We start from the raw sequence: 25870 nt of genomic DNA, 5'->3' as shown, positions 1-25870 counted from the left end.
TCCCATGGTTTGTCGTCTACCGAGGGATAGTCGTTGGCCACGGTCCTTTTGATGGGAAGAAGCGATACATCGAAGACGGCGGCAATCTCTTTGTGGTCCCAATTATCAAGCTCTGCGAGTGCACGAACCAATGCTCGTTTTTTGCGGTCGAGTTTCATTTTATTTCCACCCCTTTGTCGACCCCTTCTCAGATGATTAATACAGAATTCCCCATGAGGTATATGTCCATACTTACACATTGAATCCCTTCGGTTTCTTTACAGTTGGACGGTTAGTATCGCGGGATTTCGGGTTGTATTCAGATCCGTCTGACAATTCGTCCCGCTCGAGACCATCATCATGCCGTGAGATAGATTGTCGTTCCGATTGGGGGAACATTTCAGTAGGCTCCTGAACTTTTGCTAGATATGTTCAAATCATCATCAACATGTATAATTTGATGTAAAAAATTTGTTGAACGTACGGCTAAGTCTCTCAAAGTTTCTGAACATATCGTTAGCGTTGCCGATGGAAGACATGGTGCGAGAGGGAGGTTGAGACTCGCAAGTATAGGGGCTTGCGGGTCATGTCATACTATCAAATAAAACCAAATAAAGACTCCTATTCATTCCACTCGAGAGGCTCTCCAAGTCCACGACAGTCAGGGAATTATTTAATTTGAAAGCAAGCTGGACTCGTCAACGTTTTGATGTCATACTCATAATAATGAGATTTGAAGGCATCCAGACAGTGATGTAGTAACTGACGGAGGCACATACACCGGTTGTACGCACATTCAAGGGGTCACAGCTCTCACCAACAGCGAAAACGATTCGGGTCGCAAACTCTTGTAGCTGTAGGAATGATGTGATATGAAACTGCCTGCTTGGTCTATCATCGATGTGTGTTGTCAAATTGCACCCAATCGACTCGCCACGATTTGATGAATGTGCTTCTAGATGCTCGGAATTGCTTCTCCTGCACGAGTCATCGACATATAAATCGTGGAGGTCCTGATAAGATTTACCGCCAGCTATACAGGTCTTCCAGAGTTGACACTACGCAAGCGCCAGAAGCCTCTGAGAAGGCGCTCCTCTTCGGACCTGAAAAAGTTTTCACTAGAAAGATGGGTCGGCAACCACCATGACCATACTTCGATGCTTTAGCCAAGGGGCCGACTGGGCGAAGGGCGACATATCTGTCGTCAAGAGCATAACCTCGGAGATAGCCTAATGCATCTTCGAGTCGGATCACTAGAAACATCTAGTATTGATCAGAGTACAATCCCGGCACATGATAGCGATGACTCTAGGGCGTCGATTTTAATGTTTCACGCTAGCACCCGGTAGCACCGTATTGGCTTAGTCAGCCGCTCAGCGGGTTTTGTCGTAGGCTATAGTGTAGTGCCGTAGCACTTGACACGCAGGCACACAGTGGCGGATACACTGTTTCAACGCCAAGGAACCACTCCCAGTTCGGACCAGTCTCCCCCAGTAGTAGCCAGAGTCCAGACCATAGAGGAAGACAGTCGTTCCACTAAATTGTACTTGAAGGACTTGGGTACTCGTGCACTGGCCGCGTAGTACTTGCACTGTGTGCCCTTCGGACTGATCCGTGAAGTACGCCTCTTCGCTTGAACAAAGTGCTGTAGTATATATATGCTTGATTCAGGCCGTCCCGTCACGACGGGCTGGGAAGCTGTGAGCGCTTGAGACCAACATTAAAAAAAGTGACCAAACCAGAAGTTCGCTCGTAACTTAATCAACACAGGTATACTGCCATAAATATTGGCAGTGGCAAAAAAGAAAGGTTCCAGAATATTATACAGTGTCTTCGGATTCAACGAGAAAGAGTTCTTTGTAGTTGATTTACGAATGTTTTACCGAGTGGGAACATTTCGCAAGGTTGTGGCAAGAAGAAAGATGCATCGGTCACGGTGTGGCATGTAAACTTGAGCTGCACGGTGCAGTTATGTAAGTCAAGCTTACTTACTGGCAGCCATGTTAACTGCTATGGCCAGCCATGTGCAACGAGTTTTTCTTTCCCCTTTTCGACGCTGTCTCCACACTCGAAGACGAAATCGACCGTCGCTACCTTTGACTTCGCGTGCGAATCCGTTCATCCCACAACTACCACATTCACGTCTTTCTCGTCCTTTATCCCAAGCGTTTGTCTGCTGCCTTCCATTCACAATCGTGGACCGCTAACGCTCAACAAGACAGCATAAATGAAACATCATACCCTCCACGATCCATTTTAATTGTGAACAAGCTTCGAACTGAGCCTGTGATTGGGGCAATTGATGAACTACTGGAGTGCGCAATAGTCTTCCTGTGTTATTTCAGCCGATTAACAGGTGGTGCCTAACATACCACAGTCATGTAGCAAAGACGTACCCGGGTGTGAAAGTGTTCTCTGAAGACCGCCCAGACATTCCATTCGGCACACAAGTGTGGCGTCCCGGTGAGTAGATTGTACACGCCGAAACAACCTGTTTCAATAAATCCATCACAGGGCCTCATGCCGAGAAAATTGATCTTGTCGTAACTCTTGGAGGTGACGGTACCATTCTCCATGCTGCATCACTCTTCAGTCTTGGAGCGGTCCCTCCTGTGCTAAGTTTCTCAATGGGCACCCTTGGCTTTCTCCTTCCATTCCGTATGTGCACACGCCAATCCCAGGACGCCACTAAACATGCCATAGATATCGACGACTTTGTGAAAGGGCTTGAAGCAGTGTTTCAGGGCAAGGCAACCATCCTCAATCGCATGCGTTTGTCGTGCATATTCTATGACAAGGATCGCAAAAAAATAGGGTTCGGTGATGATGGTTGGGATAAAACAGTTCAAGTATGTACCCACGATGCTGACACAATTCTAGAATGGCAGGTTATGAATGAGATTGCGCTACACCGTGGGTCAAGTCCACATCTTAATACCATCGATATTTATGTAGACGGGCAACATCTCACGGAGGCTGTTGTGCGTACTAAATCTCCCAAGCACCGCGCGTAACTGATTTCCGCAGTCTGATGGCGTGATCGTGTCAACGCCTACGGGATCAACTGCATACTCTCTCTCAGCTGGAGGGCCTATCGTACATCCTTCCTTGAGTGCTGTAGTGCTCGTGCCAATATGTCCACGAAGTTTATCGTTTAGACCTCTCGTCTTCCCCTCATCCTCATCTTTAACGCTGTGTGTGAGTAATGCGCTCGGTGTATCATGACAACACGTGGAAGCTATTACTCAAACGTTTGATTCACATTATTAGATCGGTGATCGTTCCCGTGCTGCGGCTGGCGTTTCGATGGACGGGCGTGTATCGCATGTTCTTAATCCAGGGGAGTCCGTTACTATACAGGCCTCACCATACCCAGTGCCTTGCATTAACCGCTCCTCCATATCCGATTATGGAGACGAACAACCAGGCGAAGAAGGCGTTGGGCCTGGAAAAGAGGATGATTGGGTCCGGGACATCAATAATTTGTTGCAGTACAATGCAACATTTAGGAGCAAGGCGCTTCTTCGTTACAGTGGCAAACACTAGGTTCGAGGTAAGCGCCCGGAGATGTCGTTCTTCCATTACATGCTCTATTTGATGTTGGCTGCGAAGGAAATTAAGCGCTTTGATTGGCGCTTGATCTTGGATGGCGCTTGATCGAGCGCTTCCAGTACTTAGTCGTGTAGTTATACGCTGTCCTTTGCAGTACAATGCCAGCGGCAAACTATCAAGCATTTTAGATGATCAAATATTCCGTGAGCGTCAGCGTTTATGCGCCGTTGCAACGTTGATTACCCGACCTCGTCTGGATACAGCTTGTTGATTAAGTCCAGATAACAAGTGAACTTGAAACCCATTCATTTGAGAAGCGCGCATATCGAGCACTGTATGTGACATGATCATAATGGTGAAAGCATGGTAATACTACACGTCTATTCATGTCCATTTGAATTAATACAGCAGTAATATTTACATGTATGAAATATTGAAATAACAATAACCGTCGTTTCATAACTGAAAGAATGCAATACAAATGAGTGTTTGACACAATTTGGTATACTAAAACATGTGCTCTCCATAACGATATTCCGCATGTGAAGGTATCATCTTTACATAGTGAAACAGGAAGCCCAGAGGTGCCCGGTATTATGCTGCATTCAGGCACCCAGCCGCTGAAACAGACGTTTGGGAATGAGACCGTGGAGAGGTGATGATGAATGTGATGACGAATGATGCTCCTTCTCGGCGTCCCCAGTTGAGCCACAAGACCGATAGCTCGGAGGGGGTCCTGATACTTTGAGCACTGGCTGGACATGCACGTCTATGATCTCATATTGTGCCATATGGGACATGATTTTCGACCATGCCACACTGCTGATACCCACAGAGCTCTGCTTCCCATTCGCCAGCACATTCAGCGAGAAGGATATCCGGCTCTTGTCAATCCCAGTGAGGTCACCCTCGAATGCTGATCTAGCAAATGTAACTGCTTGCTACAATAATCGTGTTCAGTCTAATGGTCGAGTGACTAGGACTGAAAGACTCACATCGAAGCTCTCTGCAGGGGGCACATACATCATTCGATTATTAAAACGATACGTGATAACATCTGCGGGGGCTGGGGACTGGCGTCTTGTAGAAGTTCGCATGGCGAGTAATGACGAGCGCGCGGAAGAGATATTGTGCAGAATCGAAGGGGCATAGTCGCAGACCTTTTATTGGGGCCAGTGTGATGCAGTACAATAGCCTTTGTTATTTCCGTGTCGGTGAGGCTGCCGGATTCTGAAGTTGCTGTACTTGCCAGAAACCCGCCAGATGCGGTGCAGTGCATATACTAAATTACATTTTCCGAAATATTATGTAATTAGTCTAGAAAACACAGCCAAACTTTATGTTAAGCTGTATTGTCAAGTCACTGGGACAGCCGACCACTGCATGCTGAACCAGTGCAGCCACATCACCGCCAACTGCTAACTACTCTCTTAGTCTACAGAACTCTGAGCTCATCTCAGTATTCTTTGATATCAACAAATAGTACAGGAAGTCGACAAGAACGTTAAACTTGAAGATCAGCCAACAACCCGAACTGGCTACCAGCTGCCCCGACACGCGTCGTTCTCCGCACTGACGGTCGCTCAATGGACTTTCCATCGATCTTCGATTTTTTGACTTTGACTAAACGCTCTTCTGCAAAGGCATCACCTAATCCCTCCGTACATGCATCCCAAAGCCCGGCCGGTAGAGTGTCTCGACAATTCGAGACCTTTTGGGCAAGGAACATATGAAATGTCTGGCCTGATAGGGTATGGACACGGACTGGAACTCGTTCTGATACCAAGAGAACTTGGGATAAATGATGTATGCTCTCAATTGCCATAAGCACCTGGGCCATGAGCTGGATGCTGCGGCTGTTGATTGGCGTAGTTTCAGATCCAGCATTCGGTTCCGAGCCGGAGAGTGCAGGCATAGCACAAAAATCGAGACTATGCCTCCCTGACGTGTAAAATGCAAGGAAGGCACCTGCTTCCGATCTAGTCCATTTTTCTTTCTCCCGTTCCTTATTTGAAGATTCTATTGCCCGTAGGTGCATCACCCGCACGACCCATCGCAAAACGAGGGCGCACATGAGTTGCTCTCTCGGTAATTCTTCGAGAGCAACAGTACTGCTATGAAGGATATGCAGAAAAACTGACATCCGCTCCAATGCGGGCCTGAGTGGCAGGGGGGTCCAATCTTCTTGGTAATTGCCGTGAAACGCGGATGACACCAACAGCCTGGAAATATCTGGCACCGTCACACTTTCCGGGGCCACGCGAGTTCCTCGCCTAACGTATTCCATGACACATTTTGGCCGCGGTGGAAGGTGAGACCGGGATTGGGATGTGGCCGACGCCGGAATCTCTGACCCTTCATCTGGCACGCGGAGTTTTTGGAGCTCACCACGCAATGGGGCGAGGAGATCGGCTCCATCGTCTTCGGAGTCTTCTTCCACCACGTCAATGAGCTCATCCTCGTCTTCCTCGTCCATCTGAGTTGTGTCAAATTGCCCCACTTCGGGGTTCCCACTCCCCTCTGGCGCTTCTGGCAGCCCTACGGCATCTTCCAAAATAGCAAAGATCCACTCCCGAATAGGTTTGCCGATACTCCGCGCTACATTCTCCGCGTCGGGGTTTTCCAAAAATAACCTTGGCCAAAAAGTCCCAGTATTCAAGATATCCATGAGCTTTGGTTGCAAATGACCCGACCGGTACGCGGAGATGTAGAGAGAGTGGAGCTGGGGTAGTTGAGTATCATGCTCCGCTGTGTTGTTGTTGGCTGCGTTGTCATCGGCCGATAGCAATATACGGGAGAACAGTCCCGGCAGTCGGCAAGTTTCTGCCTGATGCAGTGCACACACTTTGCTCGGCCAAAGACCATCCGGCCCAAATGTATCTCCGTCATACTTGTTAATTGCGTACTGCAATGTTGCGTTAACAATCCTGTCAACGATGGCATCGGTTTCTCCGGAAGCCATTGTGCTTGGTTGTCTGATTAGGAGTGCGTGCACAGATCTGTCAATCAAATCCATGACTGAACCGACCTGATGCCTGGCTTTTCGTTTCTGAGTGGCAGCAGAGAGTATAGCGTTTAACGTGGATCCGACACGGGAAATGCGTTGCGATAACGTTAGATGTCGTTCGAAAAATAAGCTTTGCACGTTCCTTTGTGTAGAAGACTGGTTGGAAAAATCATTTCCGACCAGGGCACCGAACAAGGGTAACAGGGTGACTGGAATCTTGAAATGGGATGCCAAGGCAGTCGGTGTGTAGACAGAAACTGACAGAGTGAGATCCGTGCTATGCTCAGGAGGTATTAGACCCCTGCGAGTCACTTGTTGGGCAGTGCTTTTCTTTTTTGTCTTTGCTTTCTTTACTGTGCGGAACTCGCCGTCCTCGTCACCAGAGCCTGCGTCCACGGATTTGGGTACTGCCCACAGCATATCATCGAGCTGAATATATCCTGCATATTTCCCAGAATTGAGAATGACAAAATCCGAGTCATTGCCGACAACAAATGCCCCGAGCCTGCCGGCAAGTTCGACAGCATAAGGATCGCCTTCTTCATCTGCGAAATGCACTTGTAGAGCGTCTGCTGATGAAGCGACTTCATGAAGGGCATGCAGACATGCATGATATGCAAGTGGTGGAATCATCCGCGTTTCATGCAGAAAACGGGGAGTTGAGCGTGATATCTCGGAAGTTCTGAAGAACAGAAGGCTCCTTTCAACGATCGAGTGGTTGAGGCGGCTGATGAGGGTTGGAATCTTCAGCTCTGGGGCAGAACCTTTTCAGAAGATCGCTTAGATGAGCCTATATGCGCCACAATGAAGAAGCAAAGGGACATACCGTCAAAGACAAAATATACCCTGAGTCCCACAGCCATCCATGCTTTCACGACACCTTCAACGCATGCAGAGAACGCTTTGTACTCGCCACCATACACCCAAGGTAACTTAGATTCTTCATAAAGCTTATAGATGAACCTGAAGGACGTAGGGTCATCACCAAGCAATCGACGACATCTTCATATACTCACGACCAGCCATCGACCACGATAGAAGTCACGTCGGTCGAGCTCGAGGGAAATTCGATGGCTTTGGCGAGAATTCGCTGATTCTCTCGCAGATAGGTGGTGAGGCCATGAACGCCCATAACAAGTCCATGATGTGGCGCTGCGGATGGGGCGACAAAAAAGGCAACTCGAGATATGGCTGAGCTCACCAATTACGTGAATTTTGGCAAAATATAAATATGATGAGACTGCATTTCCATCGATATACGGTCTACTGTGTTGGAAGCAGGAGAGTACGAGGCACGAGGGGCGTCATGAAGATCAGATTAGATACGAGCGCAAAAAGGCGAATGACGAGGCAACGCATGAATGATACCATGTCTCAATTCCACTATGTTACGACAATTTTACTTTCAACTTAATAATTTGAAAACTCCAAAACGTTCGAACATTTCAGTTCTTTCTCAAGACTAAGATGTAAGCACCGTATCATTTTGCACCTTACTTTACACTAATGAAGTAGTAGATACAATTGTCCTGCTAGCTCACTCGTGTCGCGTGTACTCGCCTCTAAGTTTGAAGATACTACCATTAAATTGTGCTCTTGATACTGTCAATAAATTCCTATGCGCGAAAAAGCACACGTAAACAGGTTAGGTTGGTTCAACAGAGCTGCGGCCCGGCGTGCTGCAAGTAACATGAACTACGCGGTTGATATCTGAATTTACTCTTGATGAATTACTTCCAGCCAAGCTTCAATAGGAGTGCCACACACCGAGTAGGTTTAATCGCTGGTTCCAGCAATCTGAAGGAGCGCAGTGCAATAAGTGACCAACCGCGTTAATATGTGATGCAAATGGGTTGTTTGATCTTGGCGGATGAATGGCAGTAGTTGACCCTTGACAGAATATCAGTATATTCAGCCAAGAATACCGGTGGCGCTGTCTTGCACTGAAAATTTCCATGCCTGCCCGGTTTTTTGCCAGGACAATTATGCTGCGGCGCAGTGATTGTCAAGGTGCGTTATAGATATGAGATACAAGTGAGGGGTGATTTTGGGGTGATGAGCTTGGCTACAGCATCGACGCAAACAGAAGCTAGCAATGGTGCGGAAGAGTCTGGCAGAATTCTGGCATCGTAACCAGGTACGACGCAGACAAACCTTATCAACGACAACAATGTCAATGAAGGCGCTCGCTTCCCTGGAGATGCTGGGATGATAATTCCAAACGAGTCTACTGAAGTGACAGTTTCTCGAGTCACATCAGGCATTTGTCAGTGGACCGTGGGGGCTATGCATGCGTGATTTATACAATACACCCATTAAGATTGAGGCAATTGAATGAAATGGAAGTTCAGAGAAATTAAACTTGCAATGGGGAACTGACGCGCCATGCTATACCAGACACACAAACAATCAATCGGTGAACACAGGTTAAAATAACTTACGCAGATAAGAACGTACTTGGGTCCAGAAGCTACGCACAAGATGATTCGTCAACAGCTAATTGACGTTGAAAGTTATGGAAGCTTCCGACACTTGAAGAATTCCTGTGCAGATGTTAGCGGTTCGGTTCTTCCAAAGAGGAAGATCAAGATCACCAGATTCACCAGAAGGTGCCGGAGCAATGGTACTCATGAATCAACGTCTGACAAAAATGTTTTATAGGAGACGACTTGGGTAAACATACTTTTGGCACATATACTGTACAGACAGTGCGGGCAGCATCGACTCAATAACAAATCAATGTGTTACTGATGGAGCAGTAGGTCAGCATAACACCACAAGAAACCATAACAAATTTCTCGGCGTATGGAGTAAAAACATCCAGTCATTGGGAAGGCGGTGACTGAAAGAGCTGTGTAGTATGAGAACCAATTATAAAGCCTAGATGGATCAAACGAAATGGCAGTGGTTTGAATTGAGTCTCTGTGCTACAATTCGGACTCCGGGCCACATGCGCAGTTTTCCATTTTAAAATGATTAGTCTGGAGGAATAGTCTAGGGTGGGCGCACGCGACTTACCAGGCAAGGCCGAGTGTGACCATATCTCGCTGCGCATTGCAAAATTTCCTACATGAGCCCGAGTCAGAAGCGATGTGGCTCAAGGACTCTTATCTGAGAGTTATCAATCCATGGCATAATTTGCGCGTGTATTCTGGGAAGTATGAATCGAGGGCTGTCCAGTTGGCTAACTTTGTTATTAGTAATAGTAAGGCTCGATGGTCTGACATGATCATGACTCCGACGCCGGGCGGCGGGCATGCCTCGGCATTATCAAGCATTAGGAGAGGCGAGTGGCTGTGAACAAAGACGTCTCAGCAAACATTCTGGAATCGACGTGAACATCGCGTAGTATGAAACAACTAGACCAGACAATTGCAACTTGACATGGACATGTGTACTGTGGCTTTTGGGAACATGCACATGGTCGGGCCACCGTGCGGCGTGAACCTTGTCACGTGCCTCAACACGTTACCTGTCACTGGTCAGTGTCAATCCTCAGTTAACTTATCAACGGACAATCGTCCGTGACGCGGCACTGACGCTCACAGCGCTTCAGCTCACCGCATTAGACAGCTAGCACGCAATTTCGCTCTACGGTGACACGTACATGTCTGTCGAAACCTCCAAGAGAACACGATCCCAACTAGCCGTACCTGATCATGTCCTGAGGCTACCCCTCGCGCGTTCTCCTCTCAAGCACGCCAGAGTCACCTCGAAGAACCAGTTGCATTCAGAACTAAACGAACATAAGGAAGGCGAGGGATATATGGATGTTGAAGAGGAGGAAGATGAGAACGAGAACGACGAAATACTCTTGTCGCCGAAGAAGAACAAACGGTCGTCTGATACATGTCATCAAGACCTGCTCAGTCCCGCAAGTCATCGTGAAGCAAAGCGTATCAAAATAGATCCATTACCGGCGTTGAGCTTGTTGTCAATGGGTCACTCTGTAGAGAACCGTAAACCGACATCACAATCTCCCAGGAAATTGGCAGAACCGTTTGTCCGCGCTGCCACTGAATCAGCATGCCATGCTACGAACGGCAAGGTCAAGTCATGCTTCATTTTTTCTGGGCGTGCACGCTCTGTTCCGCTTCCTACAGATCATGTTCCAGAACTCGACCTTCGAACCCTTTCTCCGATGCGTTCACCTCGGAAGGTGCACAATCAATTGAAGATCACGCCTGTCCCTCTACCTACAGAGGTGGTCCTGACCTCTCCGCTCACACCACTCTCTGCCACCGATGAGGGTGCTCCCAACACGGAGCATGCAATGGATGTTGATACTGCGTCCGCTATGTCCCACTTCACAAACGTACCGAAATTTGTCCTCAAGCTTCCTGATACAACCAACTTGATTGTTCATGTCGAGTCTGGGACACCACGAAATTTGACCGCATATCCTTCGCATATGTCTCTTTCTCCTCTTACGCCTCTGCCGCCTACTTCATTCATAGGTCGCCGTCCCGCCGTACCAAGTCTTCTTGCTGCTGCTGTTGAGGTGTGCTTAACATTGAGTGTCGAGTGCCTTATAGAGAACTAACACGCTCGTTTGATAGAAGAAATCCAAACAATCTCAAGATGTTGTGGATAACACTTCGTCACTGAATGTTGCAGGATCTTCAACCTCCTCAGCAGCTCCCTCTCGTCTTCCACGTCCATCCACGTCCACCTCATCGCTCATGCCTCCCCCGCCTGTGCCAGTGAAACGGGGGCGCTCGGCAACCATTGGAAGTTCCCATACCGCGCGCTCAAAGCCTATCGGAAACTTATCGAAAGGCAAGAAGGCCATACTTCCATCTTCTGGTCCTCGTCGCGTGACACGCAGCATATCAATGAAAGAGAAGAGGCCTGAGAGCCGGGACGAAAGCGACCCACCACCCGAAGCCAGCACTGTAAATATCTCATTGAATACAGACGATGAGCCTGCCAGTGTGACATCATCATCTCAGGCCTCTACTTCCAAGGGTAAAGTCGAGCGCATCATTATCGTATCCTTTCTGACAATTCCATTCTTAGTTTCAAATTCTGACAACTCGTCAGCCAAAAGTTTCCCAGACCCCGCAAAACTCAAACAATCATCGCTCGCCTCTTTCATGAAGGCCGAACCTGCACCTTCGTCGTCTACAACTGTTTCATCGTCATCCATCTCTGTGCAACGACCACCTCCATCTCCCTCTAGGATTCCACTTCCGGCGTCTCCGATTAAGCAACGCGGGGGAACCTCCCCAGTAAAAAGGCCATCTATTGGTGGTTCCAGCATTTTTGCTCCATCGAAACCCAAGTCTTCGCTATTCACGCTGTCAACAGCTCTGGAGAAGCTTGCGATGCCTCCACCAAGTCGGCCGAATACGAGTTTGGGCTTCAATGTAAGTTCAGACAAAGACGAACACACAGGAGCCGTTCATTCAGTGGTCAAGGACGATAGTGTTCTCGCTGGCTCGTCGGGAACCTTTGCGAGACCGACGGCATCTTCGCTAAAACGTCATGCTACTATCTCTGGTTCTAGCCGAGTCAGCATGATGAAGCGGATGAAGGACAAGAGCGGAGCACTTGGGCGTACCGCAACTGGCATCTTCGGTCCGGGTCTTGTGAAGCCATCTCTGAAGGCCAGTCGAAAGACAAGCCTACCAAGTGTCATGGCTAGTCCAGTGAAAGGTGGAGGTGGAGGTACAGTTGACGATAATCACATTGCCAATGCGACCGTCGATGTTTCGGGTGCGGAAGAGGATCTCGGGCAGGGGAAGCAACCCGATGTAGCAACCCCATTACTGTCTGCATCCGAAGAACAGAATAAGGAGGCCGACCTCGTGATTGAAGAACTAGTAGGCTCAGCCGACAAAGGGAAGCAACCCGAAGGGTGGGACTCGCGCCGTGCATCAAGCGCATTGCATGCTTTATCGCAATCACTCTCTTCTCTTCCGAAAACTCCGCCCAAGCTAGTTGCAGCAGGCACACGTACAGGGCTTCGGTCATCGAGTAGTACATATTATGGCGCATCGGGTGCAAGCTCAGGCTTCAAATCTGCCCAGGATGCGAAGGACAGAGGCAAGCCTAATGAAGGTACGGATGGAGCAGCTTCGCAGCGGAACGCACCTTCAAAGAGCGACGCCGCTGCTAGTCCTATGGAAGGTGGAAGCGCAGGTAAGAGCGTTTTGAAGGTGTTGAAAAAGTGTGCAATATTTGTGGATGTGCGTACGGATGACGGTGATGACGCGGGGAGCCTGTTCGTCGACATGCTGAGAGGGCTCGGCGCCAGAGTAAGTCGCAATATGATGCCACTCGTTTGATTGTCAATGATTCTCTCCCTCTAGATACTTGCTCGTGTTGGGCAGAGCTGCACCCACATTGTGTATAAGAATGGTTCAGCTAGCACGCTGACGCGATATCGGTCAGCTGTTTCTTACCAACATCATCTACAACCCTACTGATCATGCGTCAGACTTCTGAATGACCCCAAACCACTCGTCGTTGGCATCGCATGGGTGGTAGAGTGCGTTGAACAAAGATCTAGGGTAGATGAGGCAAAGTTCAAAGTTGATTTAGAAATGGTCAACGTTGCGGGCACCAACAAGGTATGCAGCGTCCGAGGTCGCGCTTCATGCTCTCACGTTGTTCTATTTCACAGAAGCGACGTTCTATGCTTCCGAGGCATATGTCACCCGCTGCTGCTGGGTCAAATTTCATTCCAGCCAACCTCTCGTCGGAAGCTGATGACAATGAGGGACAGCAACGACCAGATAATGACAGTAGCTCACCAGGTACATTCCCCAGTATTTCCTTTGTTCTCGGTTACTCACCCGCTGTATCTTTCAGCAAAAGATGCAGATACAAGCATCAGGTCTGCCAAAGATGAAGATGACCTGCCACCGCTTGAACGTGCACGAAGGCGACGCAGTTTCCTTCCTGGCGGACAGACAAGGCTAATTTAGAAGTCTAAATAAAGAGTGTACATTTATTCATACCTCTTGCTCGATAATAGGACTTATCGATATCATCTTCCATACTTTTTGATTCACCAATGTTGTCAACCTCTGTCAGAATTGAGGGAATAACTACTCTTCGTACTTACTATGCCCGCCTGCGCTAGTAGCCTAGTCTGAGTTTGAAATGAACTGGCCTGGCAGTCACTTTGCAGTGTGTACTCACTGAACACTTTTGCCGATGCCCAAACGAAAACGCGCACAACGTCCAGCCTCTGAATCGGAAGATGATTATGCTCACAACTCTGACAGTTCCTGCGACGAAACATCGCGTACTAAGGTGACACAGAAGACTAGGAAGGCGCGTAAGAAGATTCACGAGAATGATGGCTCTACCGTGGTCAGCGGTATTTTAGGTCATCCAGTGTCCATGCATGTCATAAGCGCTGTCGAGCCGATGCGAATCGCCCTCCTGGAATGGTACGACAGAGTCCATGACGCTCGAAAAATGCCCTGGCGCAAGAAGTTTGACCCTTCGCTCGACGCTGAGGGACGTGCACAAAGAGCATACGAGGTAATCATCTATCTTTAAGCTTCAAAAAGCTGCTCAGAGTTGACTCAGGCAGATTCTTAGGTCTGGATCTCGGAAATTATGTTACAGCAGACCCAAGTCGTGACAGTAATACCATATTATAATAAGTGGATGGCGAAGTACGTCGCTACATCTAGTTTTCTGGGTTATCTGGCCTAATTCATCTAGATTCCCTACTATAAGGGACCTCGCGGCATCTGATATTGAGACCGTCAACTCGTTGTGGAAGGGGCTGGGCTACTATTCGCGTGCGGCTCGCCTACTGAGTGGTGCCCAGAAAGCTGTCAAAGAATTACATGGTCGCTTACCCGATAACGCAAAAGATATGGAAGCAAAGATACCAGGTGTAGGTAGATACAGTGCAGGCGCAATATCTTCTATTGCATATAATCACTGTGTACCTGTGGTAGGTTATTTTTATCCAGAACTACCTTGCTGTGTCTCAATGGTTCTCAGCTCGATGGCAATGTACACCGACTCCTTAGTCGTTTTACAGCATTGCATGCACAGCCCAAATCCAAACGAACCCTAGACGTCCTATGGGCAGGCGCTGAATCATTCATAAAACAGTCAAAGCGCCCAGGTGACATAAATCAAGCTTTGATAGAATTAGGAAGTACTGTCTGTGCAGTACGAGATCCTGTGTGTTCGGATTGCCCCCTGCGTCTATGGTGTAAGGCATATCAGAGGACACAACCCACAGTTAGCTTTCTATTTCAAGGGTTCTGATCACCTCCTAATGAGTTATTTCACAGGCTTCGCATACAGGTGCTGTAGAAGCTGATATCGAGGAACTCTGCATCGTTTGCGATCCTATACCATCTGATGAAGACAATGGATCTGTGACTATATATCCAATGAAAGCTGAGCGTAAAAAGCCCCGAGAGGAACTTGATTCTGTGAATGTCATTGAGTGGCGAAACAGGAACAGTCGAGATCGCTGGTTTCTGTTGGTCCGCCGACCCCAAGGGGGTGAGTAAACGCTCAACCGATATATACCTCCTGACTGTGTGGACACAGGACTTTTAGCCGGTTTACACGAATTTCCTACGCTACCTAACTTATCAGGAACAAAGGCTTCCGCATCCAATTTGGCCAAGATACCATACACACTCCTTCAGGAACTACTCATGCACCCACCGTCCTCGAACAGCGACAAGGAGCGCTTGAAGAAATTACCGAATTCTAACTCATCAAATAACGTTCCAAAAGTAATACAAGTGATGTCCGCGGGTGATGTAGTCCATGTATTTTCGCACATCAAGAAGACCTATCGTGTTCAGTGGGTACTACTGGAGGGAGATGAGCTTCCACAACTTCGCCCAGCTGTTCCCCCAGGCGCTAGGGAAAATGATAGTCGCGCCAAGAACCCCAAGGGAAAGCAAAAAGGATCCGAGGTATCCGAGGTGGAGCTTAATACAATTCCGCAGACATTGAATGCTCAGTGGGTACCGCTCACCCAAGTAGAGGATGCAAAGTAGGTATTCTCACGTCTTGTACTTGTCATTGCTAACCATGCTCTGACTTCGTTCAGCATCGGTACTGGTGTTCTTAAAGTGTGGAAACTCGTTGAGAAGCTGTGGATTACCACACTGTAATTATATCACATCGAAGCTATCTTGGAAACGCAAAAGTTTATTTTATCTGACATGCATCCCAGTAATTAGATTCCAGGCTCGTCGCAAAACCCACAGATCTCATGTCGTGTAGGAACACGTGCAGGCATCGCTTACGTGGATGAACACGTAAGCCAAAGGTTTTGGAACATGCGAGCGGAAAGCTCCAAGATGGCATGCTTCAGCAAGGTCTCCGATCTTCTCCATGCTTATGTGGATGAACACATCGAATCAGCTCGAGAAACTTATGCGGCAGAATACTCCAAGACGCATGCTTCGGCAAGGTCCCAGACTTTCTCCAGTTTCAAACCAGCCACAGTGCTATTCCGAACCCATCAGGTGAAACCAAGGCAGCAGTCGAATGTCACTCACGTGAGTGCGAGGAAGTCTTGTAATGTTCGCTCCTTTGCGTTGTGTAAGAACAACATGTTCAAGTCTTGCTGGTATGAACGTATGCTTCCAACACCAAAGTTTGCAAGGAGAGGTTCAGGGGCCTAGGTGCGGGGATGAACAAAGATGGATGTAAATCAGCGGACCTGACGTACCGAAACAACTCCGAGCTCTGAAGATTCTACTGCTGCCTGCTTGCGGCTCAGCTGGCGGAGCACGTAGTCATCTAAAATTTGTCAGACTGCGGGACGATGATCATGCTATATTTGACATACGGATGAGGACACGGCTGTTTGGACCGAGCGCCTTGCGAAGGTTTGAAAGAATGAGCCCAGATTCGTGGTCAGGCCAGTCGTGGATGATATTTCTGAGCTGCGATCATTGTTAGTTTCGCAGATTGTCGCCTGCAAAGTTTAGCACTTACGTAGTAGATGTCCTTGCCCTTGACGGGGACTTGTTCGAAGAAGTTCAAGTCCACGAACTCGACTCTGTTTTCTGCCAGGGCTTCAGGGCTTTCTTTCGCCCAGATCTAGATCCCATCAATTTGATGACAAGCACATTGTCCTACTGACTTACGCCTCTCGCCTGGACTAGTGCTTCCGGAAGATCGTGGATTGTGATTTTGACGTTTTTGTGCATTTTAGACAAAGGCAGGGAAAATGCTCCGATACCTCCTCCAACATCAACAACTGTTGAGTACTTTTCGAATGGGAATTCTATTATCAGGTTAGCGCAAAACTCTCCTATCTTTACGTGCTCAACTACTTACGGGTCAGGACGGCGAGGGAGCCCATAATGCTGTTCAGAGCCCTCATCGAGATATGATAAGACTATAAAGATGTCAGAATGATCATGCGAAGAGATCAAAATCCCTACCTCGCGTAGGCCGTCCTACGAGTAAATTATATGAGCAAGGCTTTCTGACGAGCAATATTTGAAAACATACATTCCGTGCCATCCAGTCGAAGATCGTTCCTTCGGTTCCACTTTTGTTAATGGCATACATCGCAGGTGCAATCGTCGGATCATACGAGTAGGCAATTTTGGGATCTTTGAGTGTTTCATAGAAAACTGATGCTCCCCTGGCAGTTGCTTCCACGTGGAACAAGATTATGTTTTTGACAGGGTTCTCGTCGAGTAGGATCAGAGACAGTCGGTTGTTGGCAAAAACGTCCGTGTCAACTGGTGGAGCGTGAGATGAAATCAAACCATGCAACAAATGGCTCCTTACCTTCACTGTAGCAACCTCTCGTTGCTAGGAGGCGCAGTATCCTGGCCAGTTTCTTTGGCTCGATGTTGATTTTTTTGGCGAGCTCATTAACGTGAAGACCCTTGGGGTACTTCAACAGAATATCCGAAACATGTTCCCGAGCAACTACTCGCACGCAAGCATGATCATACACTTGGACAAGCTGCGTGCAATTTGATGAGCAAAAGTGAAGTGCATTATATCATCCGAGTTCTCACGTTCACTGCAGTATGGGCAGGTGGAGCAAGTGTGGCGCATATCTGAGCACAAGCACCTTCAAGAGTACGAACAGCACTCTTCAAAGCCACCTGGTCGACCGCACTGTCCAACGGGTGGGGTTCGGCCTGGTCGATGGTGGGTACGTCACCGTACTGTTCATACAAAGCAATGGCATCTCGTGCGGATGTGTTGATCAGAGTCAGGAGTGCCTCAAGTTTTGCCTTGTTGGCCATCGTCGTAGTATTCGTAAGGGGTTGCAAAATAGTGAAAAAGGTGATGGAAGGGCTGAGCAAACAATTTGCAAGCTTTTATATTTTTTTTCACAGGAGAGTAACTGAAGGCTTGACTTCTTGAGGCCTTCCCTCCTTTGACATTTCCTTTTAGCAGGAAGACGGCTAGAGGGCCGAAAGCTTCTGATGCTCCCAGGAGGTGGCCTACCCCAGTCACCTAGTCGGATTAGTTCCACACGCTCGATGGCTTATCATAAATTAACGAAGCAGACCTTCGCAGTGTCTATCCCTATCAGGCTGCCGGACATGAGATCTGTAGATTTCCTTAGCGTACGCCCGAGAAATCAACGTGCGATGAATTGTCTCTAATTCTCCTGGGAATTTGATCATCAGAACCCTCAAATGGTCTACCGCTGCTGCGCTGCCATGTTCGATATGCATTGTATAAGGCTAGTATGCGCTCGATATTCAGTAAGTGAACGGGGTTCTGAACGTCAGGTGCTACTGACTTGAGTTTCGAGCGATTCCCAAAATTGCAGCAGTCGATATTATTTGCATGGAAGGGCCGTGGCTATGCCACAATATTGCAGCCACATGGTGTGACATGGTTGGCTGAATGGTTCTGCACAAGACGCCCGATTGCCACCTAGAAATGTGTGAACGGTAACGTGTCAGCAAAGTGCTATCAATACTATTTGTTCTCACTAACCTAACTTGAATCCAATGATGGAGATACCATTGTTGGTGTAGTGTCTAACCACAACCACAACATCTCGATGAGCGGCAGCCGATCCTGGGTCTCGAAGCCTAGTCTGGTGACTCCGATGGGATTATTAGTCATCCTGCTGGTTAGCTCGGATAATAGAACATGCTCTAGCCCCGGCCCCATCACTTCAATTCATTCCCCGCCGTTTTTTCCATGCCTTGTTGAGGCCTTGCCGTAAGTATCAACATGATGCTGACTGTCACTCGGACAAGCTTCGGGGTGCGTCGCGGCTGTTTCCGCCATGCGTAATTCGTCTGACTGAGAACTTTTTATTCATCCTCCATATTTATTCCCGCTAGCTTACTAGCGTTCTCATAATCTATATAACTGTCCATGATACTGAAGTGTAAGCTTCTAGTATTACTGCCTTTTGGCGTAGCAGTTAAGGAACTATAGTCTGAAAGCTCATACTTCAGTATCGCGGACAGTATTTATGTAGATTATGGGAACGACTTGAAGCCAGCGGGCTTACAGTTTCCTCCACCTTCTTTCAGCTCCTTTGTCTCTGCAGAGTGTGCACGCAACACTTTTCGCCAAGACTGCGAGCACGATCGTGAAAGTACAGGAAAATGTGCATACGTGATCAACCTGACATTCCGCCGTAATAAGCACAACTTAAGGTGAAACAAATGGGTGGTAAGCGTCCCTCACAAATATGTCGACATCTAAAGATTATTGCTTTACCGCAGCACCCACGTTCAAACCCGTTATCATGCTTTTCTTGGGTCGGTTCGCTGCGTTTATGGCTGTCTGTGCGCTTTTGTGTGATACTCTACTTCGGTTGCGTCAGATGATGAGCTACTTTTTTAGCGTATGACAGCCTGTGGGTCAGCGGAAAAATCTAGGACTAAAAGGACCCACAGTTGACCCCAAATTTGAGGGTGAACGTACTAGGCGGACGCTCTTGGCAGTCCAGGATTCCCAGTGAAGAATCGGAGCGCAGCCACTGGTGAAGGCCAATGCGCGAGGGCCCTAGTAGGACCTATTTACAGGACGTGTTCGCCAAGATATACTCCCCTCTAGCAGGTGATTCCACTTCCACTTTTGGACTGAGTGGGGTTACTGAGTACATTATAGGCATTGCGATAACGCCTCCAGTGACCCTGGTCACTGGTATAAAAGAGATCTGTTTGAGCGGCTAGATCACTGTGTTAAGGTGGCGTAGCGTTTCGTTGATCTCCCTTGCCTCACATGTCCATCCAGGAAGAGAAGAAGCTTGAATCCTTTACAGAAAATGTAGTCGCAGTGTCTAATGACGATGATGACTTCAAGCTGTTGACTGCAGACGCCAGGAAGGCGGGAGAACGAGCACTGGTGCGCAAATTGGACCGCCGGCTGATACCCACTGCTGCGGTCATATACCTCTTGAACTACATTGATGTATGTAAACATGCATTTATGAACCTCAGCGTGCTCACGTGTACTATGCATAGCGTGTTGCTGTTACCGCTGCGCGGCTGCAAGGTTTAGAGCAAGATCTCGGATTGACAAGTGAGTGAAGTAGACCACCCACCGTAGTATCCGTGCTTAATCGATTCACTAGCCGTTCAATATGAAACCATTCTGGCTATTCTTTATGCCACTTATTGCCCGATGCAAGTGAGCAAATTTTCTGCACAAACACACGCGATCTTACTCACAACATCTCACCTGCGACCAGATACCTTCGAATATGGTTTGTTTGTGTGCTATTGTTTATGGATGCAAAATTGATTTCGATTGTCAACAGATTTTGGGCTATATTTCACGGTTGGTTGTGATTGAAAATATTTTGATCTGGTCGACACTAAGTAGACGCGACTCAGACCATCAATTTATATTGGAGCCTGCGTTGTTGGATGGGGCCTTACCAGTGCTTTGACTGGGGTAAGTTTTGTTGGGAATTTGCAACTGCAACTCGTGCTTGCTAACCGCCGCGCAGGTCACAACTAACTTTTCAGGCATGATGGCTTGTCGTGTATTCATTGGTGTTCCTGAAGTAAAAAAACCTTCTTGATAATGATGTTTGGGCTGAACGAGTGCGGCTTTCCACAGGCTGCGTTCTATCCTGGTGTCGTGTATCTGCTTTCGCGATGGTATACCAGGAAGGTGAACATCATGTTTTTTAGAATCATAAGTCGCCACTCATGCTCATGCAACACATTCAGGAACTTGCCATGCGGTCAGCCTCGTTTTATTTTGGCTCCTTAATCTCGAATGCATTTGGAAACGTGAGCTTGCTGCCATCGCAGTGGACTATGGCAGCTGATAACGATCCTTTTTAGTCAATTGCAGCTGGAATTCTCGCAAAAATGCAAGGCGTACTGGGACTTTCGGCCTGGAGATGGTAAGTCAAAATTCCTATTCTCAAGAGCAGTGCCCTAACCGGAGTTTCGTATCGCAGGCTGTTCTACATAGAGGTATATGTTACACTACCCCTGTACCCTCTGTGCTGATAAACCCTTGGCGTAGGGCGCCATCACCATGGCCTTTGGCTTCTTGACCATGTGCGTTTGTGAGAGTTTTTATTTTCACTCAAAGTTGACAGTCACGATTTTTGTCCAGGTGGCTTCTTCCAGATTTTGTAAGCAGCATATTTTTAGAACAAGTTTCTGCGGGTCTGACATGACATGTTGTAGCCCCATAACACTCGATGGCTTAACGCAGCAGAACGCCACTTGAGTCAAGTTCGCCTCGCAGAAGATGCAGGGGAGGCCGACAAGGATTCCGATAACCTTACGTAAGTCTCAGCTCGAGTTCTATTTTTTTTACTGTCAAGGCACCACTCCACATCACCTTTGTTAATTGGCACATCACTCGGAACGTCACAGTATTTACGATGGCTTTTTGCTGGCCATCAAGGATCCAAAGACCATCATTTTCATGTTCCTGACCTGCACGCAACTTCTAGGTCTGAGTTTTACCAACTTTTTCCCCACGTAAGTATATGGACAGTCTTGCAACTATTGCGATAACATGAGCTGGATAGCTTGACTGCCACGCTTGGTTTCGGCACTACTGTCACACTTTTGATGGCGTCGTAAGCATGACATCCCGTTGTTACATTCACAATTATGGCTCACTATTGTCTGATCGCTAGTCCTCCATGGATATTCACGTCAGTCTGCTGCTTACTCAATGCATGGCATGCAGGTACGTCTGTTTCCTGATAGTGTATCAGTCATTTTGACAGAATGAATAGATAGGTCTGGAGAGCGATTCTTCCATATTACTGGCTGGTGGTGGGTGGCCATGCTTGGATATATCATCTCTCTATCCACCATGGCTACGGGCGGGCGATACTTTTCATTGTTCCTCATGACCTCTGGATATTGCGGTAAGTTCTTATTAGAACGCTGATTGCAAGCTTGACACGTTTTCCAAAGGATTTGCATTGACATTGACCTGGGTTGCAAATGCCATTCCTCGTCCACCGGCAAAACGCGCCGCAGCCCTTGGTCTTGTCAATGGGTTTGGGAACCTCGGTAATTTGTGAGGCCTCTGATCAGTGTAATGCTGAATTGCTTACAAGATTTCACAGGATTGGCTCGTATATCTGGAATGCTTCGTGGGGTCCTCAATACCATCAATCCATGATTATAGCATTGTGCAGTCTCGTTTTGTCCTCAGCCCTGAGCTTCCGTGAGCAAAATCCCAATATGACCGCTTCGATGTACTCACATATCAATAGTCATGCGGTGGATATTGATCAAAGAGAATAAGAACATGGCTATGGACGAGAAGAAATTAATGGAGGGCCCTGGCCGCGAACGTCTTGAAGAAGCTGCTAGATTGGAAGGGATTACATTTGAGGAGGCTGTGAAAAGAAGGAAGGGCTTCAGGTATTTGTATTGATCTTCCTTTTTTAGGCTAGGGGTTTGGGGTTATTGACCATATGTTGGATGGTCATTTACTCATCATAAGCCTGAGCTTTCTTTCATTTGGTTTTTGTTAACTGAATTGTATCGGGGGATGACTCTTACTGTATTGATCTTTAAGAGATAGTTAAGTCATGTACAGTAGATCTCCTATGATAAGTTGGACCCCTATAAGTTGATTGGACTTTGTACTCCACTCACTGTGGAAATGAGAAAATAACCCGATAGGGTTGATTAGTAGAATTAGAGGTTCTAAACATACTATAACCGGAGGATGCACATTGGGCTTGTCCCTTAGGCTTAAAGTAGGGAAAGGTGAGCCTTTTGGACTATAACACGAGGCGGGAAAGAAGCATTGTGTGGGGGGTTGGTTAGCCCTTTTAGTAGCTAACCCGACCTAGGTAATGGTGTGCTTAATGTTATTTGCAAGTCCAATTTATGTCTGGATATGAGCTCAAACCATTTCCGATTAGAGTAGAGATAGGATGTAACATATGGTACAAGCACATCTACTTTCCCATTTCCGCAGTACTAGGTGCATCCTGCTGGGCCCCCACATATGCTCCCCAATCCTTGGTATCCTCCACCTTGCACTCAACGATGTCCAGGTTTTAAGGAGTAGAGATGCCCGAGTGGTGCCCTAGATCAAACCACCCACAAATGAGCCCCAAGCACATGTAACAGATACATCAGTAGAAAGAAAACATGAATGATAGAAAATGCTCACTGGCACTCGAAAGCTACCAACTATATGCAGTCTATATGTGCCATGAAAGGTGACTATATGCACCATGAATATTAGCACTATCAATGGAAACTGAGATTAGGGTACTGACCCACAAGAAAATGACTACTTGACTTGCAGCCTTGGTAGCCAGTACAGGCATTAAAGTGCCTAGGTTTGTCAGTGATCAGCACCCTCTGTCTTTCAGCGTTCATCGACAATGTACCCACCTCAACTGGTCCTCTAGAACATATCCAAGAAGTCAATTCAGAGACTTGAGCCTCATTGTTGAGAAACACGCAACTGAGGCTAAACAACTAAAGGTGGCTGGAAGAGGCAATAAGGGGAAGTGTTAAGAACGTGCTCAAGGGTCGGATCCGAAGGGCTTGGCTTCAGCTTGTGCGCTGCGCCCCTTACCCAAGTACGTGCCCCTAACTTCTGAAGGCTGTCGAACAATGTCCAAAGGTTACCGGACGATGTCCGGAGGGCGTCAGGTGATGTCCGGAGTCCGATGTCCGATGCGCAGGAATTCCGGTGGACGTTCGGGAACAAGAAATAAGACTAATCCGGACGAAGTCCGAACTAGAAAGGAAACAGCGGAGGACTACCAAAGGTAGAGGCGGAGGTGATAAGTCTATAGGAGTCAATCCTAAGATGAGCGGAGGTCGACGAGAGAGAAACTCAAGTCGGACGGAGGAGGTAATGAGCAGAGTCTAAGATGATATTCGAACTAAGGATGTACATAGATTCTACAGGGTTTATATACTACTAAGGACTTATCGGAGAACAGAGACATGCAGTCTGAAGCTATACAAAGCTGTGGACGGAGCATATAGAAAAGTCAAACACTAGTCTATCGGAAAATAGTAAATGAACCTGGAGATTAGAACAGATGAAAATAAAGGCGGAAATGAAATGAGGTACGGAAAATGATATAGTCTAACTGGAGTAGGAACATACAAAGGGATAAGGCACAGAAGTTAGACGTGGGTCGGATCCGGACGATAGAGAGAAGTCGGCTGGATCCGGAAGTCCGGAAATGATGTGTGATTGGTCCGGGTCCAGGTCTGGAATGCGGGATATGACAGGAAGGGTATGAGGCTGGACATGACCCATGATGGTTCTAGTCAAAAGGACTTGGTGAAAAAAAAGGAAGGGACTCACCTCATATAAACTCCAGGGTTGGGTTTAGGTAGATTTGGGTCTAACTCGAACATTGGGTTGTGTACAATTGGTCTTTCAAGAGGGTGAGTTTTGCTAGAGTTATAGGCACTAAAACAAGTGTTGGTATTTGGTCTGATTAGACGTGTTTGCTCTAACCTGACATACAGTTTGGGTCCGTTTAATAGATCTCACAGGTCTATAAAGTTGAAAAATTTGTCAGGTTGAATTTGAGTCTGGAAATAGTACTTCGTACTTTCTATGTCAGGTTAGACCTGGAAAGTCGATCGAGTTAGGGTAGAGTTATTTTCTCGTTTCTGCAGTGACTTGGCCACTGATTTGTGAGTTGATGTCAGTTTGAATAATTCAAACTTGGTGCATGGTGTAAGGATTGCATATTCTTTATGCACCAACTGATCCTTGAAAATAAAGATGCCTGAACCATATAGTTGATGTCATACATGTGACTCATTGATACAAAGAGCGCAACTCTTTGCATCTAAATTACATGGATACATTCCTTTCATTTCTCTTCCTTACATCTCCTTTCTCTCTTTTTGTTATCTCATTTTGTGCTCAAACATCATGATACCCTTATCTCACCGAAGTATTTTCACCTTGCCACATGCTCTTCACTCTCATTCTGGCCTAGTTGTCATATCCCGCGTTCCGGACCCGGACCTATCACACACATCATTTCCGGAAGTCCGGATCCGGCCGACGTCTATCTATGTCCGGATCCGACCCGTGTCTAACTTCCGTGCCTTATCCCTTTGTACGTTCCTACTCCAGTTAGACCATATCATTTTCTGTACCTCATTTCATTTCCGCCTTTATTTTCATCTGTTCTAATCTCCGGGTTCATTTACTATTTTCCGATAGACTAGCGTTTGACTTTTCTATACGCTCCGTCCACAGCTTCGTATAGCTTCGGACTGCGCATCTCTGTTCTCCGATAAGTCCTCAGTAGTATATAAACCCTGTAGAATCTATGTACATCCTTAGTTCGAATATCATATTAGACTCTGCTCATTCTCTCCTCCGTCCAACTTGAGTTTCTCTCTCGTCGACCTCCGCTCGTCTTAGGATCGACTCCTATAGACTTGACACCTCCGCCTCTACCTCTGGTAGTCCTCCGCTGTTTCCTTTCTAGTTCAGACTTCGTCCGGATTAGTCTTATCTCTTGTTTCCGAACGTCCGCCAGAATTCCCGCGCATCGGACATCGGACTCCGGACATCGCCCGACGCCCTCCGGACATCGTCTGGTAACCTTCGGACATCGTTCAACAACCCTCGGAAGTTAGGGGCACGTACTCGGGTAAGGGGCGCAGCGCACGAGCTGAAGCCAAGCCCTTTGGATCCGACCTTTGAGCACGTTCTTAACAGTATATTCGAACTCACACCTTACCGAGTATACTTACATCTGACTTCATGGCACCTACACGGGCGCAGACCGCTCTCAATGCAGCGGGTGTAGTAACCGCCCGACGCGACTCTACTCCCATAGTCGATGCCTTCCTCAGTTTCTCACAGCGTCGCGCTAGTGCGCAAGGCGCTGCCTCCAGCATCTCACAACTCATGAATCGCCCACATCCGTCTACCCCC

General features: G+C 47.6%; 7 protein-coding genes across 7 annotated transcripts; 4 read left to right on the top strand and 3 right to left on the bottom strand.

Moving 5' to 3' along the window:
• Positions 1 to 1991: 1991 nt before the first annotated feature.
• HD556DRAFT_1475139 (ATP-NAD kinase-like domain-containing protein) lies at positions 1992 to 3664 on the top strand (the record flags this gene model as incomplete). Its single annotated transcript, XM_041308518.1, has 8 exons — positions 1992 to 2146; positions 2202 to 2294; positions 2357 to 2442; positions 2494 to 2637; positions 2683 to 2808; positions 2860 to 2960; positions 3007 to 3177; positions 3250 to 3664. The coding sequence occupies 8 exons, from the start codon at positions 1992 to 1994 to the stop codon at positions 3523 to 3525; spliced, it is 1152 nt and encodes a 383-aa protein (XP_041160488.1). The 3' UTR covers positions 3526 to 3664.
• A 192-nt stretch (positions 3665 to 3856) lies between these two features.
• On the bottom strand, positions 3857 to 4812 carry HD556DRAFT_424172 (uncharacterized protein). Its single transcript, XM_041310559.1, has 2 exons — positions 4527 to 4812; positions 3857 to 4472 (listed from the first exon to the last, which is right to left on the bottom strand). Exons 1-2 carry the CDS (start codon positions 4626 to 4628, stop codon positions 4137 to 4139), a joined length of 438 nt encoding a protein of 145 aa, XP_041160487.1. The 5' UTR covers positions 4629 to 4812; the 3' UTR covers positions 3857 to 4136.
• HD556DRAFT_1369428 (uncharacterized protein) lies at positions 4779 to 7933 on the bottom strand. Its single transcript, XM_041302890.1, has 3 exons — positions 7555 to 7933; positions 7365 to 7501; positions 4779 to 7302 (listed from the first exon to the last, which is right to left on the bottom strand). The coding sequence occupies exons 1-3, from the start codon at positions 7668 to 7670 to the stop codon at positions 5036 to 5038; spliced, it is 2520 nt and encodes an 839-aa protein (XP_041160486.1). The 5' UTR covers positions 7671 to 7933; the 3' UTR covers positions 4779 to 5035.
• A 3878-nt stretch (positions 7934 to 11811) lies between these two features.
• Positions 11812 to 13584, top strand: HD556DRAFT_1475131 (uncharacterized protein). The gene is made up of 5 exons (XM_041308517.1): positions 11812 to 12798; positions 12853 to 12929; positions 12981 to 13113; positions 13167 to 13299; positions 13355 to 13584. Exons 1-5 carry the CDS (start codon positions 11866 to 11868, stop codon positions 13468 to 13470), a joined length of 1392 nt encoding a protein of 463 aa, XP_041160485.1. The 5' UTR covers positions 11812 to 11865; the 3' UTR covers positions 13471 to 13584.
• A 118-nt stretch (positions 13585 to 13702) lies between these two features.
• Positions 13703 to 15651, top strand: HD556DRAFT_1431952 (DNA glycosylase; the record flags this gene model as incomplete). The annotated part of the gene is made up of 7 exons (XM_041305072.1): positions 13703 to 14035; positions 14096 to 14172; positions 14222 to 14459; positions 14510 to 14755; positions 14809 to 15025; positions 15074 to 15530; positions 15588 to 15651. The coding sequence occupies 7 exons, from the start codon at positions 13703 to 13705 to the stop codon at positions 15649 to 15651; spliced, it is 1632 nt and encodes a 543-aa protein (XP_041160484.1).
• HD556DRAFT_1475083 (O-methyltransferase-domain-containing protein) lies at positions 15586 to 17760 on the bottom strand (the record flags this gene model as incomplete). Its single annotated transcript, XM_041308516.1, has 11 exons — positions 15586 to 15990; positions 16042 to 16163; positions 16215 to 16285; positions 16335 to 16431; positions 16484 to 16588; positions 16636 to 16775; positions 16829 to 16889; positions 16936 to 16950; positions 17006 to 17241; positions 17291 to 17471; positions 17527 to 17760. The coding sequence occupies 11 exons, from the start codon at positions 17758 to 17760 to the stop codon at positions 15915 to 15917; spliced, it is 1338 nt and encodes a 445-aa protein (XP_041160483.1). The 3' UTR covers positions 15586 to 15914.
• Positions 17761 to 19699: 1939 nt separating this feature from the next.
• HD556DRAFT_1291562 (major facilitator superfamily domain-containing protein) lies at positions 19700 to 22571 on the top strand. The gene is made up of 21 exons (XM_041299393.1): positions 19700 to 19903; positions 19957 to 20014; positions 20067 to 20122; positions 20184 to 20198; positions 20253 to 20272; positions 20329 to 20389; positions 20445 to 20501; positions 20558 to 20611; positions 20671 to 20733; positions 20788 to 20849; positions 20907 to 20922; positions 20975 to 21009; positions 21068 to 21086; positions 21142 to 21242; positions 21334 to 21441; positions 21492 to 21542; positions 21603 to 21655; positions 21705 to 21839; positions 21889 to 21994; positions 22044 to 22144; positions 22194 to 22571. The coding sequence occupies exons 1-21, from the start codon at positions 19715 to 19717 to the stop codon at positions 22355 to 22357; spliced, it is 1524 nt and encodes a 507-aa protein (XP_041160482.1). The 5' UTR covers positions 19700 to 19714; the 3' UTR covers positions 22358 to 22571.
• Positions 22572 to 25870: the final 3299 nt, after the last annotated feature.

This window comes from Suillus plorans (genome assembly GCF_016647745.1).
Source record: "Suillus plorans strain S12 chromosome Unknown HD556scaffold_26, whole genome shotgun sequence".
Lineage (NCBI taxonomy): Eukaryota > Fungi > Basidiomycota > Agaricomycetes > Boletales > Suillaceae > Suillus > Suillus plorans.
Note: the sequence above shows the minus strand (reverse complement) of the source record. Positions and strands in the feature narration are given on the sequence as shown.

Excerpts from the sequence above, each read along its gene's own strand:
- HD556DRAFT_424172 (XM_041310559.1), bottom strand. The coding sequence starts at position 4,628 with ATGCGAACTTCTACAAGACGCCAGTCCCCAGCCCCCGCAGATGTTATC. Across the intron at positions 4,473-4,526 it reads CCCCTGCAGAGAGCTTCGAT|CAAGCAGTTACATTTGCTAG; the intron begins GTGAGTCTTTCA and ends CGATTATTGTAG.
- HD556DRAFT_1369428 (XM_041302890.1), bottom strand. The coding sequence starts at position 7,670 with ATGGGCGTTCATGGCCTCACCACCTATCTGCGAGAGAATCAGCGAATT. Across the intron at positions 7,502-7,554 it reads ATCGTGGTCGATGGCTGGTC|GTTCATCTATAAGCTTTATG; the intron begins GTGAGTATATGA and ends TACGTCCTTCAG. Across the intron at positions 7,303-7,364 it reads GGTATATTTTGTCTTTGACG|GTTCTGCCCCAGAGCTGAAG; the intron begins GTATGTCCCTTT and ends TCTTCTGAAAAG.
- HD556DRAFT_1475131 (XM_041308517.1), top strand. The coding sequence starts at position 11,866 with ATGCCTCCACCAAGTCGGCCGAATACGAGTTTGGGCTTCAATGTAAGT. Across the intron at positions 13,114-13,166 it reads ACGTTGCGGGCACCAACAAG|AAGCGACGTTCTATGCTTCC; the intron begins GTATGCAGCGTC and ends TCTATTTCACAG. Across the intron at positions 13,300-13,354 it reads TAATGACAGTAGCTCACCAG|CAAAAGATGCAGATACAAGC; the intron begins GTACATTCCCCA and ends TGTATCTTTCAG.
- HD556DRAFT_1291562 (XM_041299393.1), top strand. The coding sequence starts at position 19,715 with ATGTCCATCCAGGAAGAGAAGAAGCTTGAATCCTTTACAGAAAATGTA. Across the intron at positions 20,612-20,670 it reads CGCGATGGTATACCAGGAAG|GAACTTGCCATGCGGTCAGC; the intron begins GTGAACATCATG and ends CAACACATTCAG. Across the intron at positions 21,995-22,043 it reads TTTGGGAACCTCGGTAATTT|GATTGGCTCGTATATCTGGA; the intron begins GTGAGGCCTCTG and ends AAGATTTCACAG.